The sequence below is a fragment of the Dermacentor albipictus genome, chromosome 1 (genome assembly GCF_038994185.2).
Source record: "Dermacentor albipictus isolate Rhodes 1998 colony chromosome 1, USDA_Dalb.pri_finalv2, whole genome shotgun sequence".
Lineage (NCBI taxonomy): Eukaryota > Metazoa > Arthropoda > Arachnida > Ixodida > Ixodidae > Dermacentor > Dermacentor albipictus.
Genome location: NC_091821.1, coordinates 154,785,935 through 154,804,556, shown reverse-complemented (window position 1 = coordinate 154,804,556; position 18,622 = coordinate 154,785,935). Strand labels below are relative to the sequence as shown.

Below are 18,622 nucleotides of genomic sequence, written 5' to 3'. Positions count from 1 at the left end.
TTGTAAACTGATGTAGTATGCTTCCAGGATTTCTCGCTCTTCTTTGCCCTTGCCTCTACCAAGAATCATTACATTGCTGAACAAAGGGTTACAGCAACATTCATTGCAATGGTGAGGAAAGTTTGCACCGTTATCTGACCCCAGGGAGGAGTGGTGCTCATGCAGGTGGTCATTAATACATCGATTGGTTTGGCCTATGTAAACTCTTTCGCATGTGAGAGGGAACTTATACCCAACCCCTGCAACACATGCCGTAAAATGGTTTTCATGCTGCGTTGTGCAAACGTGGTTCCTTGCCCTGCCTTTGCGGTGCAGCACCGCAAATGACATGTGGTTGAGAATTCGGGCCTCACTGGTTGTCATTAATGTCCTGTGACATTTAAAATACTGAGTATTCCTCCGTAATTTTCTTGGCCACAGTGACTTTTTGTCATTCCTGCTAGCTTTCCTTAACAATCTCCTAATTTTTTCCAGTTATTCTCACATAAAAGAAACACGAACGTATTTAGTGCAGAAATTAAACTGGTTTGCACATAGTTATTATGTTAATATTGTTGCAGGAAGAAAGCAGGCCCACGAGTATAAAATAATATATATTTACAACAGAGGTATGTGGCGTTCAGGCAACTGCCAGACCTTCGTCTTCCTCTAGCCCAATTCAACTTCTTCCTTTTCTTCACCGTAACATCACCCTCCCGGCGGAGTAGCTCCGTCCCGGTGCAAGTTATAGAGCCTCACTTAATGGGGGGACATAGGGCTTGAGCCTGATGATGTGAACAACATCGCTAGTGACGTTAGGAGGCACTGAAGGCTGACCGACTGGGGTGATCTCGTATGTCACGTCGGACAGTTGGCGTAAGATCTGGTACGGACCAGAATAACACGAAAGTAGTTTTTCCGACAAGCTGATGCGACGTGAAGGCGTCCAGAGAAGGACAAGGGAACCAGGTGAAAAATGGGTGTCTCGGTGCCGAAGGTCGTAGCGTCACTTTTGAGAAGCTTGCGAGACTGTGAGGTGATGACGGGCGACTTCTCGGGCCTGGGCGGCTAAGTCAATAGCATCGCGAGCGTAACCAGTGCTGGGTGATCATACTGCGGAAGGTAGCAATGTGTCAAAGGGCAAGGTGGGGTCACGGCCATACAACAGGTAAAATGGTGAAAATCCAGCAGTGTCATGACGGGACGAGTTGTATGCGAAAGTGATGTACGGTAAAGCGACATCCCAGTCGCGGTGATCGACGGAAACGTACATGGCCAGCATTTCAGTTAACGTGCAGTTGAGTCGCTCGGTGAGGCCGTTCGTTTGAGGGTGGTACGCGGTAGCAATCTGATGTTTTGTAGAATGTAGAACAGGAGCGGAGCAGATCATTGATGACCTTCGATAGAAAGTAGCGGCCGCGATCCGTCAGCAACTGGCGAGGGGCGCCGTGGTGCAGGATGACGTCGTATAGTAAGGGCCAAACAATGAAATCTTCCTTACCTCAGTAAGGAAGCCTTCATTGCGTTGAGACTACCTTATGTCACTCTGAAAGCTTCCTTACTGAGGGGTCCTTGGCGAAGGCTTCCTTGGTGCTTCCTCAGCATAAGGTAGCTCCAAAGCTACCTCCATGCGTCCTTACGCCGCTCCTGGCCCTGAACGAGCGCTTCACCTCACTGCTTAACCACGTGACGTTTGCTTGCGCATGCGTACTGTCGCCCACCTGCGGAGAAGCGCGAGCATGGTACGTCTTGCCAGGCATGTTCGTTTCAGTCACGCGTGCAGCATGAAAGCGTTGCTAGGCATTGCACGATGCCGGCGTGCCAGCGTTGATGGAGCACATCAAGTTTTGCACTGTAATGCGCTACTTTTTTAAAGTTTAGTAAACAAAACTAGAAGAAAGCGTCCACGCTTCTCTATATTATCTCTTCAATTTACAGATTGTGCGACGATGCAACATTTTTTTATAGAATAATGGTGTTCGCATAAAGATTTTAAGAGATAGTTTTGAACCCAGGCATGCGGCAACAGCTCCTTACATGAGGACGGGTGAAGGGAGCTATAAGAGTACGCTTGCTTCCTCCAAAGGTCCTTCGCTGTAAGGAGGCCTCCTGTAAGGTTAGGAAGCGCTCAAAGGAAAGGAACGATCTGTTGGTTGCAGCAAACCAGTGGGAGGTATAGCAGGCATCTTCCGGCGCTGACACAGGTCGCAAGAAGCAACATAACGGCACACAGAGTGATAAATGCTGGGCCAGAAAAAGCAGCGCTGCAGGCAGTCATATGTACAAGTGATGTCCAGATGCCGAGCAGTAGGAGCATCGTGAAATTGCTGGAGCACGGTGAGCCGAAGGTGCTTGGGAATGACTAGTAGGAGCTCCGGGCCGTCAGGACGAACGCTACGACGGTATAAAGTTCCATTGCGCAAGGCGTACATCCGGAGGGACAGGTCGTTGCGTGAGGAGCTTAGGCATTCCATAAGTGTTCGAAGAACAGGATCTTTGCGCTGCCCGTCACCAATATGGAGGAGGCCGGAGAGGGATAGAACACTGATGTCCGAGTCTGCATCAGTATCGTCCGGTTGATCCACGGGATTGTGGGACAGGAAGTCAGCGTCTTTATGCAGGCGCCCTGACTTATACATAATAGAAAATGTATATTCTTGTAGACGCAATGCCCGACGTGCATGTCATCCAGTTGGGTCCTTCAAAGAGGAGAGCCAGCAGAGGGCGTGATGATAGGTTACGACGCAGAAGCTCCGACCGAAAAGGTACGGCCAAAATTTCGCGACCACTCATATGAGCGCGAGACATTCTCTCTCAGTAATGGAGTAATTTCGCTCGGCTGTGGAAAGAAGGCGGCTAGCGTAAGCGAGGACACGGTCTTGGCCCTGTTGACGCTGAGCGAGGACAGCGCCGATGCCATGACCACTCGTGTCAGTTCGTACTTCACTGGGCGCAGAAGGGTCAAAGATTGACAGAATGTAGACCACTTCAAGCCGCGCAAGAGGGAGTCCATCATTCGCTCGAATGTAGCTGGCGCATTGCATAAACCAAAGGGCATGACTTTAAATTGGTACAGACCGTCCGGTGTGATGAAGGCGCTTTTCTCGCGGTCCATCTCATCGATGCTAATCTGCCAATAGCCGGAGCGGAGGTCAATTTATGAAAAGTATTGGGATCCGTGAAGGCCGTCAAGAGCGTCATCAATGCGAGGCAGGGGATAAACATCCTTTTTTGTTATCCTGTTGAGGTGACGGTAGTCAACGCAGAAGCACCACGAGTTGTCTTTTTTCGTTACTAAGACAACCGGTGATGCCCACGGGCTACTGGAAGGTTCAATGATGTCTTTGCCCATCATCCTGTCTACCTCTTTCTGTATGATGGCCTTTTCTGTTGGGAGACATGATATGGCCGCTATGAATGGGGCTGGCGTCACCGGTGTTGATGCGATGCATGACAACAGATGTCTGGCCAAGTGGACGGTCATCCAAATCAAAGATGTCCCGATAAGATAACAGGAGGTGACGAAGAGCTGCTGTTTGCTCGGAAGGAAGGTCAGGGGCAATCATCTTAGAAACATAGTCCGCGGGCGTCGAGTACAGGGGAGTGGGTGACAAAGGTCCGTTGGTACTGAGGAAGGATTCAGAGGTCAGAGAAGAAACCTCAAATTCTTCCAAAGGAGTGATATGCGCTATGGCGATACCGTGTGGCAGCACATGCGACAAAAATCCAAAATTGAGGATGGGCACGCGAGTGCAGTTTTCGCGGATCCGGATTAAGGTGCGCGGCAGGGCAATATTGCGCGAAAAAACCACGTCAGTAAGCGGCGACACGACGTACTCGCCATCAGGTACGGGAGGACAGGGCGTCAGGAGGACATTTGTAGCCGCTTGTGGAGACAGCCTTGCAAACTCAGCAGAACATAAGCGGTGTGAAGCACAAGTTGTTGCGTCAGCAGGAAGTGGCAGATCCAACTGTACAACACTTGCGGAGCAGTCAATTTGGGCAGGGTGTTTCGAAAGGAAGTTGAGGCCGAGAATAAGGTCGTGCGGACAGTGTTCAAGGACGATAAATAGAGCAACGGTATAATGGTCCCCAATGGTCACACGTGCTGTGCACATTTCAAGGACAGGTGAAGTACTCCCATCGGCGACTCGCACAATGCCCGGTACGGCGGGTGTCGGAACCTTTCTGAGCCTTCGGCGGAGAGCAGCGCTCATAACTGAAAGCTGCACTCCTGTATCAACCAGAGATCTAACAGGAATGCCATCAACTTCAATGTCCAGTAGGTTTCCACATGTGGGCAGGGTCAACAGAGGATTTGTGGGCCGGGTCGGAGTTGCAGCTTCACCTCCGGGAGCTGCACCGCCTAGTTTCCCAAAGCGAAGCGACCAGTTGCCGAAGGGGATGAAGAGTGGTGAACGAGAGGCGAACGGGACCTACGACTTTGCGGAGACGGGGAGCGGCTGGATCTTGGTGGAGCACTGTCGGCATTGATGTTCCTAGTCGGCGTATAGGGCGAGAAAGTACGATTGTCTGGTACTTGGCGGTAGTGACTTGGAGATGACCATCGAGGAGGCGACGACCAGTGGTTGCGGCAATGACGGGCGATGTGTCCAATACCAGAGCAATTAAAACAGATGGGTTTATCATCCGCTGGTTGCCAGTCAGCTGGGTTGCGACGAAGTGGCGGAATGCTTTGCGTCTCGGAGCGAGTGGCTGGAGAAATCTGGTAGGTGTTTGTATGGCGGACCGAGCAGAGAGATGGAATGCCCAAACTTGCTATTTCCTCTTGAACGACTGCTTGTATAAGGGATATAGTGGGCACACTTTCCTGACAGTCGGAACGAACTGGAGCCAGAGCCATGGCCTCAAGCTCACGGCGAATTATGCGCGTAATATCTTCCGGTCCTGTGGGCTGAACGAATTGCATCCACAGTGGGACAGTCCTTGCACATCAGGAGATTGAAGGCATCGTCTGCAATACCTTTCAGTATGTGACTAATCTTGTCTGTCTCGATCATGTTGTTATCAGCCTTGCGACAGAGGGCCAGCACATCCTGTATGTACATGACATAGGATTCTGTGGACTTCTGAGCACGGCACGCAAGTTCTTTTTTTGCTGCCAGCTGATGACTGACAGGTCTGCCAAACAGGTCTCGCATTTTTTCTTTGCAGACATCCCAGCTCGTTAGGTCAGCTTCGTGTGTGTTGTACCATTGCTTCGCAGTTCCTCTTAGATAAAATATCACCTTTGCTAGCATCATTGTTGGATCCTACCTGTTGTTGTCGCACACTCGCTCGTACATCGTAAGCCAGTCCTCGACGTCGGCGTTGTCTGTGCCACAAAATGTTCCTGGGTCCCGTGGATGAGTGAGGATGACCGTTTGCACGGGCTGCTGAGGCCTTGTCGCTTGTGTCAGTTGATTTGCCATTGTGGCGGCAGGTAGATGACGTCCGCTGTGAAGTTCCATGATTGTACCCCGCACCTCCACCAAAATGTTGCAGGAAGAAAGCAGGCCCACGAGTATAAAATAATGTATATTTACAACAGAGGTATATGGCGTTCAGGCAACTGCCAGACTTCGTCTTCCTCTAGTCCAATTCAACTTCTTCCTTCTTTTCACCGTAACAATCTAAAGAACTGAATTAGAGACAGAGGGCACTTTTTTATATGTTTAGTCTTTACTGTATTACAGCATTTTCAGAGTGCATTTTTTCTGAGTAGCAGCCGTGTTCTAAGTGCCATATTTCTTAGACAACAGTCTGCCCACTGCATGTGGTGCACAGGGGCAAATCTTGGCTGAAAGTTAATTTTTTAAAACTGTTTGAAACCACTTTACAGTCAGCAAGCAAAAATTTATTTACACATAGTAAGACCCTGGGTTCCTTATTAGACTGCAAAGTATTAAGCTTTAACATTTAATTTCAATATTGCCACGTGCGTTTATTTCAGCTTCTAGCGAAGCGAGGTACGCAGCTCGCGTCGCTGCGACGCGACCGGCGTCGCTGCGCCGCAGGCGTCGTCGCTTGATGCGTTTCGATCATGCACGCGAAACGTATAAATGCGGGACCACCGCCTACGCTGGCTCAGTCCAACGAACACCCCAGACGTGCTTGCTGCTTTCGCCGTCACCGCGTAGTTCACTTGATTTCGGGCACAAGTTCGCCCATTAAACTCCTTTTACATCTAACGTCGACGCAGTGTTCCTTTCTGTCTGCCTGCGTGCCAGGTAGCTCACCGAGACCTACGTGACATTTTGGTGGAGGTGCTTATGCCCCGGACACCCCCTCAAAGCCGGGACACCAGCCCAAGTGCATCTGGAGCTGGCGACGCGGAAGACAGCTCCAGAGAAGACAAGAAGGAAGAAACCTGGAGCAGCCGCCGACTTCAAGGACTGCCGGCTGAATTGGGACCACTACCTGCCCCTGGTCGCCGTGTGAACCACCGCTCGACGTCACCAATGCAAGCTGCCACTACACCTGCGCCGCTCGTCGTCCAGCAGCCGCGAGTACCTCTGCTTTTTAGCGGTTCCACTTGCGAAGATGTACAAGATTGGCTGGAACGTTACGAACGAGTTGCAACCTTCAACAAGTGGTCTGACGAAGACAAACTTCGGAACGTCTTCTTCTCTCTCGAAGACTCTGCTAGAACCTGGTACGAGAACCAGGAGCTGTCCCTGACATCGTGGGAGGCTTTCAAGAGGCACTTATCTGCAACTTTCGCAAGTATTCTGCGCAAAGAACGAGCTGAGGCCTTGCTTCAAACTCGCCAGCAGCATCCAAACGAGTCCGTAACCGTCTTTGAGGAAGAAATGCAAAAGCTCTTCCGCCACGCGGATGCCAACATGACTGAAGACAAGAAGCTTCAGTACCTTATGAGGGCCGTCAAGGAGCAACTTTTCCTTGCTCTCATTCGCAACCTGGGGGGGTAACGGGGGGTTTCACGGGGGGGTAATGCCACGTGCGTTTATTTCAGCTTCTAGCGACGCGAGGTACGCAGCTCGCGTCGCTGCGCCGCAGGCGGCGTCGCTTGACGCGTTTCGATCATGCATGCGAAACGTATAAATGCGGGACCACCGCCTGCGCTGGCTCAGTCCGACGAACACCCCAGACGCGCTTGCTGCTTTCGCCGTCACCGCGTAGTTCACTTGATTTCGGGCACAAGTTCGCCCATTAAACTCCTTTTACATCTAACGTCGACGCAGTGTTCCTTTCTGTCTGCCTGCGTGCCAGGTAGCTCACCGAGACCTACGTGACAATATGCATTTTAGCACAATAAAATATTCCAGGCTCAGTCAGGCTTTGTTTTCATCAACTGTGCCTATTATCTTAAAAAAAAATACATTATGCACAATCCATACCCATAGATAGTCTGTACCATAAGAAATTACAATATTTGAACATGTATAGACGTGGACTTCAGTCTGAAAATTATGGTAATGGGGCTGAATTGGCATGGTTTGTTATTCTGCAACTTAATTTGGTTGCTACATATGTTTTTAATGATGGCATAATTTACCTTAAATTGTCAATTAAAGTTTTTATTTCATCTTTGCTGGTGTCTTTAGGTTGGAGACGATGTGGCTCACTGAGTGTTGCAAGGACAGAAAAGCGGATGACATCACTCCTCAGACTTGCGGCTGAGGCACGGTAAAGTGAATCTTACCTTGTCTCTTATAATGTGTGGCATATATTGGCCATTTTCTAACAACTGATTAATTGTGACCACGTGGAATACCTTGTCATGTATGCAAGGCTTGGTTAACAAAACTAGGTTATAAAGAGCACTGGTTAATTTCGTGTACAGTTTAAACATAATTTTACTATCCTATTGATTTGTTTGCTCGCAAATATTGATTCCAAACCACGAAGTCAGTCTTATGAAATAGGTTTTCCAAACCATATTCTACAATAGATATCTAGGGAAGAATGCACACAAGGAAGGTGTGGAAAAAAAAAAGAGTTCAAAAGAAAGCACAGAGAAAAGTTCCAGAGGCACAATGCAAAACTGTAAAAGATGTCAAACACAATGAAGAATAAATAATAAATTGTGGGGTTGAATGTCCAGGAACTGCACAGTGGGCTATGAGGGGTGCTGTTGTAGGAGGCTTTGGAATAATTTTGACTTTCTAGGATTCTTTAACATGCACTGAAAGCAGGGTACATGGGCATTCTTCCATTTTTTCATCATTAGCAAAGTACAGCCACAGTGGCTGGGAATTGAACACATGGTCTTGTGTTTTACAGCAAGATGCAATTGTCATTGAGTCACTGCAGTGGGTAAGAGAATATGACATACATATCGCAAATTGCAAACATGAAAAGGCAATGCTGGGTATACATTTTGGCTACTCACATTGGGTGTTGCCTAATCTGGCAACACCCAATGCAATGTCTATGCAAAATGTTTTCTTGAGCAAGTTGGTTCATAATGATGAAGTAAAATTCATAGTACAAAAATACAATGACACAGTATACAAAACAGTTCACAAGACAGGATAATAGTCCTGTGCACTGTGTCTGATTTTTGTGCTGTGATTTTTACTCCTTCACAATGACTATCCATCATTTCTCATTTTTCTTTTATGCTTATTTTCATGTGAGTTGACAATTAGCCATATACATTTTCTTTGCCCTTTTACCTTTTGTGTGCTCTTGTCTTTTTCAAGGCGACATATGCTTTCCTTGGCACAGTATATAAAGGTGGGGTTCTAAAGAGGAGAGGGGGTAAGGCTGGTGGGTGCAGCAACGAGCGAAGGTGTGTTAGCGGCGAGGGTGTAGAATTGAGAATAAAGGAGTGCTGTGCACAAGTTTTATAGAGATTTATACAGTACCAGTGGTACCCACGACGATAATGGAAGAGGGAGTAGTCTAGAGGAATTTGATATCCCACAAGTAACGCCGGAAGAAGTAAAGAAAGCCTTGGGAGCTATGCAAAGGGGGAAGGCAGCTGGGGAGGATCAGGTAACAGCAGATTTGTTGAAGGATGGTGGGCAAATTGTTCTAGAGAAACTGGCCACCCTGTATACGCAATGCCTCATAACCTCGAGCGTACCGGAATCTTGGAAGAACGCTAACATAATCCTAATCCATAAGAAAGGGGACGCCAAAGACTTGAAAAATTATAGACCGATCAGCTTACTGTCTGTTGCGTACAAAGTATTTACTAAGGTAATCGCAAATAGAATCAGGAACACCTTAGACTTCTGTCAACCAAAGGACCAGGCAGGATTCCGTAAAGGCTACTCAACAATAGACCATATTCACACTATCAATCAGGTGATAGAGAAATGTGCGAAATATAACCAACCCTTATATATAGCTTTCATTGATTACGAAAAAGTGTTTGATTCAGTCGAAACCTCAGCAGTCAAGGAGGCATTACGGAATCTGGGTGTAGACAAGTCATATGTAAAAATACTGAAAGATATCTATAGTGGCTCCACAGCCACTGTAGTCCTCGATAAAGGAAGCAACAAAATTCCAGTAAAGAAAAGCGTCGGGCAGGTAGATATGATCTCTCCAATGCTATTCACAGCGTGTTTACAGGAGGTATTCAGAGACCTGGATCGGGAAGAATTGGGGAATGAAGAATACCTTAGTAACTTCCGATTCGCTGATGATATTGCCTTGCTTAGTAACTCAGGGGACCAATTGCAATGCATGCTCACTGACCTGGAGAGGCAAAGCAGAAGGCTGGGTCTAAAAATTAATCTGCAGAAAACTAAAGTAATATTTAACAGTCTCGGGAGAAAACAGCAGTTTACGATACGTAGCGAGGCACTGGAAGTGGTAAGGGAATACATTTACTTAGGGCAGGTAGTGACCACGGATCCAGATCATGAGACTGAACTAATCAGAAGAATAAGAATGGGCTGCGGTGCGTTTGGCAGGCATTCTCAGATCATGAACAGCAGGTTGCCATTATCCCTCAAGAGAAAAGTGTATAGCAGCTGTGTCTTACCAGTACTCACGTACGGGGCAGAAACCTGGAGGCTTACGAAAAGGGTTCTACTTAAATTGAGGACGACAGAACGAGCTATGGAAAGAAAAATGATGATTGTAACAGTAAGGGATAAGAAGAGAGCACATTGGGTGAGGGAACAAACGCGAATTAATGACATCTTAGTTGAAACCAAGAAAAAGAAATGGGCATGGGCAAGGCATGTAATGAGGAGGGAAGATAACTGATGGTCATTAAGGGTTACAGACTGGATTCCAAGAGAAGGGAAGCATACAGTGTCTAGAATAGGGAAGTGTGCGTATTCAGGGACTTGGTGAGAAAATGGAGCCTAGTCAGAAGAAAGAACTTCATTATGTTGTTGGCAAGTTCTTCCTGGTATGCGTGACACACAACACGATGCACATTCTGCATGATGTGGAAAATTTCCATCATGCTGTCTCGCTGAAGTGTGTGCCAGCTAAACCATATTGTGAATACATCTTCTAATGCTTCCACAAATGCAAACATCTGGACTGAAGGATACAGAAGGCCTCCTTGATCACAAAATGCTGTAAATGAGGAGAGGCCCTCATCTGCATCTTCAGCAGATGTTAACAGCTGATTGAAACATTCACGACACTTTGTAGCCATCACCTTCTTTCGAGCCACATATCCAGCCTGGCGTTGCTGGTGGTCTGTGTATAGACATGGTCACCAAGTTCAGACTTATCGAGGACACTTGCAGCCTCATCAAGTTTTCCCTTGTCAATTAAAGTGTCCACTTGGTTGGTGGCTTCATCCACTCCGACTAAGGAAGTTAGAGCACCTCCTGCACAGTTCTCTGTGTCCAGTGCTTTAACCAAGTTATAAAAACTTAGGCAGTTTACTGCTGTTAGGAACTGCGATGACGTTGGGTGATTGTTGCAGCCGTAGAACGGCCGAATTATTCCGAATAACTTTTCAATGGGGTCGTGGCTGAGACGTGAGGTTAGTAAGTACTTATATCCGACGCGTTCAGTTAGATATCCAAGAAGTTGCGGTGTACCTTTGAGCGTTACTCTAAGGCCTTCAGCTGTGCTTTGCGACAAAAAGCCTGCCTTTGTGGGCCCTGTGCTGGCTTCCCACCTATTTATGTATTCCAGGGCATTTGCAGCACTGCTTCATCTTCGGAGTTCTTTCTCAGTGCTGTTGAGGACACTCTTGATGTCATAATAAACTGTTCTGTTGGTTCTCTGCATGTGCAAGACTTTGAAGTTTCCTCTTTGTACAAAAAAAGCCCATGCAGGAAATTCGGTGCTGAAGAGATGAAAAGCATAATTGACCTTCATCTTTTCAAAATTATTTGGATTTAAGTGTACATGAGTTATCTTGGGTATTGCTTTAAGTGTCATAGCACACTTGTTCAATTGATGGGCAACTTTGATTGGCCACACGTCAACGTGACGATCTGGCGTTTTGTATCCAGATTTTATGAAGCCATTCCTCACACATTTGACCAAATTCGGAAAGTCTGACAGAAAGAAAAGGCGTCTGCCATCTCCAGTAGGGTGTTGTACTGATAGTGTGACAGCTGCATGCAGCTGCATACGGCTGCAGCCGTACCATGTATACCGAATTGATGCCACATCGCACGATTCTAGGATGCCCCATCGCAGGTGACATAATCCACTTTAAGCCCTGTTTTTTTCTGATAAAACAACTGCTTCCAAAATAATCTTGGACAGCAAATGGGCCTTCACGTTCCCTCTAGATGCAAGAACACCTAATATTTGGGGCCAGGATCCGGACAAAGGCTGAAACATTACAACCATGCCATGGTTGCAAGGCACGGTCTTTTCATGGTCAGGAGTGAACACACTGAAGTGCACAAAGCGATAAATTTTCCCAGTGCCTTGTGTCACTCCAAAGTTTTCGGCGAGTTTGGTCTCGTCTATTGTAAGACCACCATGGCACTGAAACTCATCCATTTTCTTTTTTTTTTTTTGCAATTCCTAGAGAACAGTGGAGTTAAAACCGAGGCTGCTCTCATATTTCTTCATAAACTTCCTGAGACAAGTGCGGCTGGGAAGTGTAAGAATTTTTTCCCTGCGTACATGTTCATACAGCTTTGGGCTCTTAATACGCATAATGATACATTCAAGAACCCACTCAGAGCTGTAGCGCATGCCCTTTGGTGATTTACGGTTTGCAGCTTCAAAACATTGAAGGATGGCAGCTTTCTGTTTCGGAGGAAGGTTATCAATCTTTCTCAGAAGTGCCGCTTCCTCAATCTTCTCATTTTCCTCTTTCATTTGCGAAATTGCCTCATCTAACGCTTTCACTTTGGCCTTCAAGCGCCGCACTGCTTGAGTTTTCACTTTGACCTTTCTAGAAACATTTGTTTCTGACTTAGTTTTCTTTCTCCAGCACCTTTGATTGATCAGGATCCTCCGGAGATATTTGCAGGCTACACACCGCTCAAGTGAGGTTCCTGTGCACTTCTTGTTGTAAAGGCTCCCATTCCACACTGTCAAGTTAGAGCTGGAACACGTGAATGAGAACTCTTCAAGAAATCCTGCCCCTGAACATACATGCATAGTATCAATGGCCTGGAGAATCGAAGGTTGGTCGCCAGGCTCGTCTATGACAAGTTTCACTCCACGCACAAACACATCATGCGCCACCGTGTCGTCTGTTACAGTAAACAACACAAGCTTCTCGGTGCACAGGACACTCATGTCAGGTCCGGGTACGCACACACTGTACGCTACCTTCAAGGGCACACCACTGAACACGTGCTTTCCCCAGCTGTCTGACGGAGAAGCAATGTCCTTGTGATTGAACAAAAGTCGAGGCTCAGGAGTAGCCGTAGCAGGCTCATCAGACTCCTCACCTGGCAGCGGCTGCAGCATCTTGCTCATCCGTTGTCGCTTTTCTTGAATAGGTGGGCACTGCCTCTCCTTAGGATTTCTTTTCCTGGGAACGGGTTTAGACATGTAAGAAGGCACATTTGGAAAAATAGTCGAAACAGCGCAAGGCAGAAGGAGTGGCCTCGTTTTCTCAAGGCGCACAGTTTTGCCGTCAATGGTATGCTCGAAGTGACGAGACACGAACTGTATGTCAAAGTGCAGCTCGCAGACAGCTGCATTGCGCTCAAGAGGCCTGTCTGCTCCTGGAATATTGCGCTGCCATTGTTGAAATACGTCCTCTTCTTTTGGCACACCATACAACGACAACTTCTTGCATGATTTATACCCACTTTTGCAGCTGGGTACAAAACAATGACTTTGTCGTTGGTTCATCATGTATCTTCAAGGCAGCATTTGCACGAAAAAAATGCATAACGCCCACACCACGCACGCAGTCGATGATACAAGCATGCGTTACATGTGGTGACCTGACGTTTGAGCAGGCGAGCACTCCACCTTGCAGAAGCATCGCCAAGCGGCTTCAGCGATTCCCATACGCGCAGCTTGGGGGTAGTCACACTTCAAGTATTCTATTCGCTGTAACCGGGGTAGTTGGAGAAGTATGGGAGAGGTCTTCGCCCTGCAGCGGGCGTAGCCAGGCTGCTGCCGCTGCTGATGATGCACAAGGCCTGTGACACGACTGTCTGTCAGCCATGTGTCAACGGCCGTGTGTCAGCCAGCATGCCAACGGCGTTCACAGCACCCCTCTATTACTTGCTTCGCTGGTGGTCGTGGGATATCGTGTCTTTTAAAGAGATAATATAAGGAGCGGCAAGAACCGGTGCTCGTGAAAAAAAAAAGATATATAGAAAAATACTGAAATGGAATAAACAAACAAACAAACAAACAAATAAATAAATAAAGGAAAGGAAAAAAAAACACTAAGCAACCAAACTAAGTGTTGTTGCCTACAGCTTGAAATTTAGCATAGCAAATAGATTCTAAAGCTCCCTTTGAGACGTTTATGCCTATTGGTTGCAATCTCTTGAACTTACGGATAAAGTATGATTCTCTGTATTTTCTTTCTCGTTCAGAACGGAAATTTGACTGTAAGATGTAGAGTTTAAGTTCATCCAAGTTATGACCTGGTTGGTTAAAATGCTCGCCGATGGGTTTGGGAAGCTTTTTAGCTGTGCCCGCGCGATGTCCGTTTAATCTGACATTCATTGATTGTCCAGTTTCACCGATATATTGTTTCGTACAGAAGGAACATTGAAGCATAGGAATTACATCCGAACTTGTACAAGTAAAGCTAGTTTTGACTTCGTGTGTTTGCAGTGCTTTTAATTTTAATGTCACTTTGAAGGTGCCTGCAGCTTACAATAATTATGATATTTATCAACTTACAATAATTACTAATCAACTTGACAGCATAAGTTTGTCTGAAACGGAAAAAAGAGAACTTGAACAGTTCATCCCAACAAGGGAGGAAGAATTACTAGTTAAATACCAGCACAAAGGTACTGGAGCTGCAGATCCACCAAAGAAAACTATAGTAACTCTTACAGCACATAGCTCCACCGATAGTGCTACAAGCGAGCATCCAAAGCACCGCAGCAATGTAGTAGACTTATCGCAGAGTCTAAGCCCCGATGAAGATGATCTCCTGAAAGAAGGGTCTAACGTTTTGTCCCACGAACAACACAGTAAATGAATACAAACTCCACAAAGATATAACAGAGTTTTCAAGACGCATGCGCATCAAGGAGTTCTTTTTCGATAGACCAGACGTAGGAAGACAAGCTAGAGACTCTGTTAGACCACCTAGCATGTGGACACCAGAAGCAGAACTGTGCCCAGACCTGGATTTATACATAAAGCTAATCTGAAAGGAAATTCTAGAGTCAGCGCGGCATTGCTGGAAATGCAAAAGTTTATCCCCTGCTCAGCACCAAATCCTTAAAGAACTCGTGGAAAGGAATGATATTGTAATAAAACCAGCAGACAAAGGCGGCAGTATCGTAATCTGGCCTATAAAAAAGTACAAGAATGAGGCCTCCTAACAACTGAGCAACCACACCCATTACAGAAAACTCGACTCTAACCCAACTTCAGACTATAGCAATACTGTGCAAAGCACAATAGTGGAGCTCCTGTCCAGGGAACTAATCACGCGATCTGAATATCGCTTCATGATGCCCAAAAACAAAGAAGCAGGCCGTTTTTATCTTCTTCCTAAAATACATAAAGTTCCAGTCGAAGAAATATTTACAGCAGAAATCCCAGGTCAGCCTATTGTGTCAAATAACAACACACCTACCGAATCACTAACTAAATTTTTATATAACCACCTGTCAAACATCCCCACCACCCTCCCATCTTTTGTTCAAGACACGGCGCACTTCCTTCGAATTATCTATGGCATCAACACCAACCAAATCCTTTCTGACTGCACTATTCTAGTCACTTTCGATGTTTCTGCCCTTTACAGTAACATACACATGAGCGAAGGAATTGCAGCCATATCGAAATTCCTTGCCATCAATCTCCAAGTGCACGCTCCTGAAGTTATCGCTCCTTATCGCTCCTTATCACACTTATCACTCCTTAGGTTAGTTCTCACGCTTAACTATTTCGAATTCGATTCTATTCACTACCTGCAAACTTTCAGCACTAGCATGGAAACACCATTCACTCCCATGTATGCGAACATTTTCATGGGACAGCTTGAAGCAGACTTGTTGAAATCCTACCCTTTAAAACCCCACACCTATCTTCGTTATATTGACGACATCTATATAATATGGGAACACGGCACAGGCGCGTTAATCGACTTAATTAACCATTTCAATAGTTTTCACCCGAGTATTAAATTTACTGCTCCCGACTCTCCTAGTCAAATCAACTTCCGCAACATGACAGTCTACATAGAAAACAGAAAACTGAAAACGACACTTTACCGGAAGCCTACGGATAGCCAGCAATATTTAGACTACAACAGTCGTCACCTGCGACACTGCAAGCAAGGAATTTTTGTCAGACAAGTGAAATGAATAAGAAGAATCTGCAACAAAGACAACGATTATATCCACCACCTAAATGACCTTAAAACAACACCAGCAGAAAAAAACTATCCACAAGTTGCTCTCGATAGTTATGAGGTCGCGTCAAGATTGGAGAGACAGTCGCAATTAGCTAAGAAACAGCCTACACCAGAGTCTGACCGCCAGCCTTTATAACAAAATATTCTAATGCACTCCCAAACATAAACAACATCCTACGAAAATATCATCCAATATTATCAAGTAATGAGCGTCTGAGAAAAGCGTTCCCTAATGTACCAAGGGTTACCTATCACCACAACAGAAATGTTAAAGACAAGTTAGTGCACATAAAAGTCAGCCAACATTATAAAAATAAAAGCATGTTGTCACTCCAGGTGCAAAACCTGCACCTGGAGATTAAACGCACCTGGAGAAAAAAACCTGTCAGATTAAACGGACATCGTGCGGACACAGCTAAAAAGCTTCCCAAAGCCATCGGCGAGCATTTTAACCAACCAGGTCATAACTTTGATGAACTTAAGCTATACATCTTACAGTCAAATTTCCGTTCTGAACAAGAAAGAAAATACAGAGAATCATACCTTATCCATAAGTTCAAGAGATTGCAACCAATAGGCATAAACGTCTCAAAGGGAGCTTTAGAATCTATTTGCTATGCTAAATTTCAAGCTATAGGCAACAGCACTTAGCTTGGTTGCCAAATTTTTTTTCTTTCTTTCCTTTCTTTTACTTTTATTTATTTATTTATTCCATTTCAGTATCTTTATATATAAATATACATTTATATATATATGTAATGAACACTGGTTTCTGCCACTCCTTCTATTATCTCTTTCAGAGACATGATAGATTTTTTTTTTATTTCCATAATTACAAGTGTTCTGGTGGATCCCAAAGGCTAAAAGCTGTTGGAAAAACAGCTTGCCTGGGCCGATGGTCCGTTACAGGGCAACATGGTGGTTGCATAAAGAATCGTAACATTGTTAGACACCCAGAATAAATTAATTACGTAAGTGTACAATAACAAGACCGAAAATAATATAGAGATTAAGAGAAAAAACGTATTTGATACATCAGAAAAAGAAGTATGTGTGTAAGAGTCACTAAAAAAAAGCTAACACAATTCACTCTGATATAGAGACTAGATAATACAAACTTAAAAAAACACACACACACACACACGCATTCGATACACCAGAAGATAGAAATACATGTGTATGGGTTACAAAATGAGTAACACAGTTGGCTCTGAAAAACGATAAATAATCACTGATCAAAAGTTTACAGGGAAGTTAACATGTTTTACAGCCCACGACCACCAGCGAAGCAGGTAATAGAGGGGTGCTGTGCACACCGTTGACACGCCGGATGACAGACGGCCATGTCACCGGCCTTGTGCACAGCACTCCTTTATTCTCAATTCTACAACCTCGTCGCTAACACACCTTCACTCGTTGCTGCACCCACCTGCCTTACCCCTTCTCCCCTTTAGAAGAACTCTACCTATATATACTGTGCCAAGGAAAGCACATAACACTTTGAAAAAGACAAGTCCACTTGTCGAAATGTTGGCTGCCACTTTCACCTTGTTCTTGTTTTGCTCTTACTGTAACTATGCGTTTAGCACACTGGTGTCCATGTTTTTTTTTTGTATTTACTAGTTCTTTTGGGATTGCTGTCTACAAGTGGTGATCAGTAAACTGCCACGGTGGCTCAGTGGCTATGGCAGTCTGCTTTTGCATGAGGTCACAGATGTGATTCTTGGTAGTGGTGTTTTCGTTCTTTTCAGTTTTAGTTTCTTGTTTGAAAAGAGGAAATGACCTGTTTGGAAAAAATTGACCTATGCACACCATGCAGTAGCTACATAGTGGAATTAGAAGCAGTATGGCCTGTGTGGCGCCACTGTGTGTAGCTGATGGGAACCAACACTTTAGCAGTTTGCATGGGAGTGTGGTGCCACCGTGTATAGCTATGGTAACCAGTGTACAAAAATTCACGCAATGAACGTCGTTGCATATGAAAGTCAGTAGAATGCATGGAGGATAGCCAAAAAAGCATATAAATGCTTAAAAATGCCTGTATATTGTGCTTCGTGAGCACATTAAAAATGCATAGGTGGTTGAAATTACTATGGGGACCCTGCTATAGGCATCTCTTATGGCCCATGTGTTGCTTTGGGACGTTAAACACAACAATTTAATTTTTTGTGGTGAAAGTTGCAGAAGTATTCTGGGAGGAATCATCCATGATATTGTTACTGGCGAGCTTCCTTTCCATCCCCAGTGAGCAGTGAGGTTGCACGCCATTGCCAAGTAGGTGCACCTGCATAGGCTGTGTGTACATCCCTCCCCAGTGATGAGGAACGTCTTGTGACAACCTAATGAATATTATGTCGTCTCCATGGGGAGCTCTATGTGGCTGAGGTGCTTGACAAAGGCATGACGTCGCCATCACATTGTGCACACTGCCCCTGCAATGGGGAAGTGTATTTCGCCATGGTGTAAATTCCCCATTAATGATGAAACTTATATACATAACACCAGTTTCGTGAATGAACACGGACCCTGGACATTGGCACAGGAAGTGTAATCCTAGTTTTTGTGAAAAGCTATGTGAACTTGTTGGTGATCCTGTCAGGTGTGGAGGAAGGGAAAAAATCTGGGTAGGAGCCCTTATATTACTGTCTGTGATTTCATGTTAAAGGGTTTCTGCTTATGCGGCAACTTCTTCTCTTTCTTTCTGCCCGC

At 45.6% G+C, this 18,622-nt stretch overlaps 1 protein-coding gene across 4 annotated transcripts in view; it reads left to right on the top strand.

The window, feature by feature from the left end:
• Window positions 1-18,622, top strand: part of LOC139050951 (pyruvate dehydrogenase phosphatase regulatory subunit, mitochondrial-like) — a 96,367-nt gene that overhangs the window by 10,409 nt on the left and 67,336 nt on the right. For all 4 annotated transcript variants that reach the window (XM_070527850.1, XM_070527846.1, XM_070527855.1 and 1 more), the window contains one exon: window positions 7,548-7,629. In XM_070527850.1, the coding sequence (XP_070383951.1) occupies window positions 7,548-7,629 (82 nt within the window). The remainder of the gene's footprint in view (window positions 1-7,547; window positions 7,630-18,622) is intronic.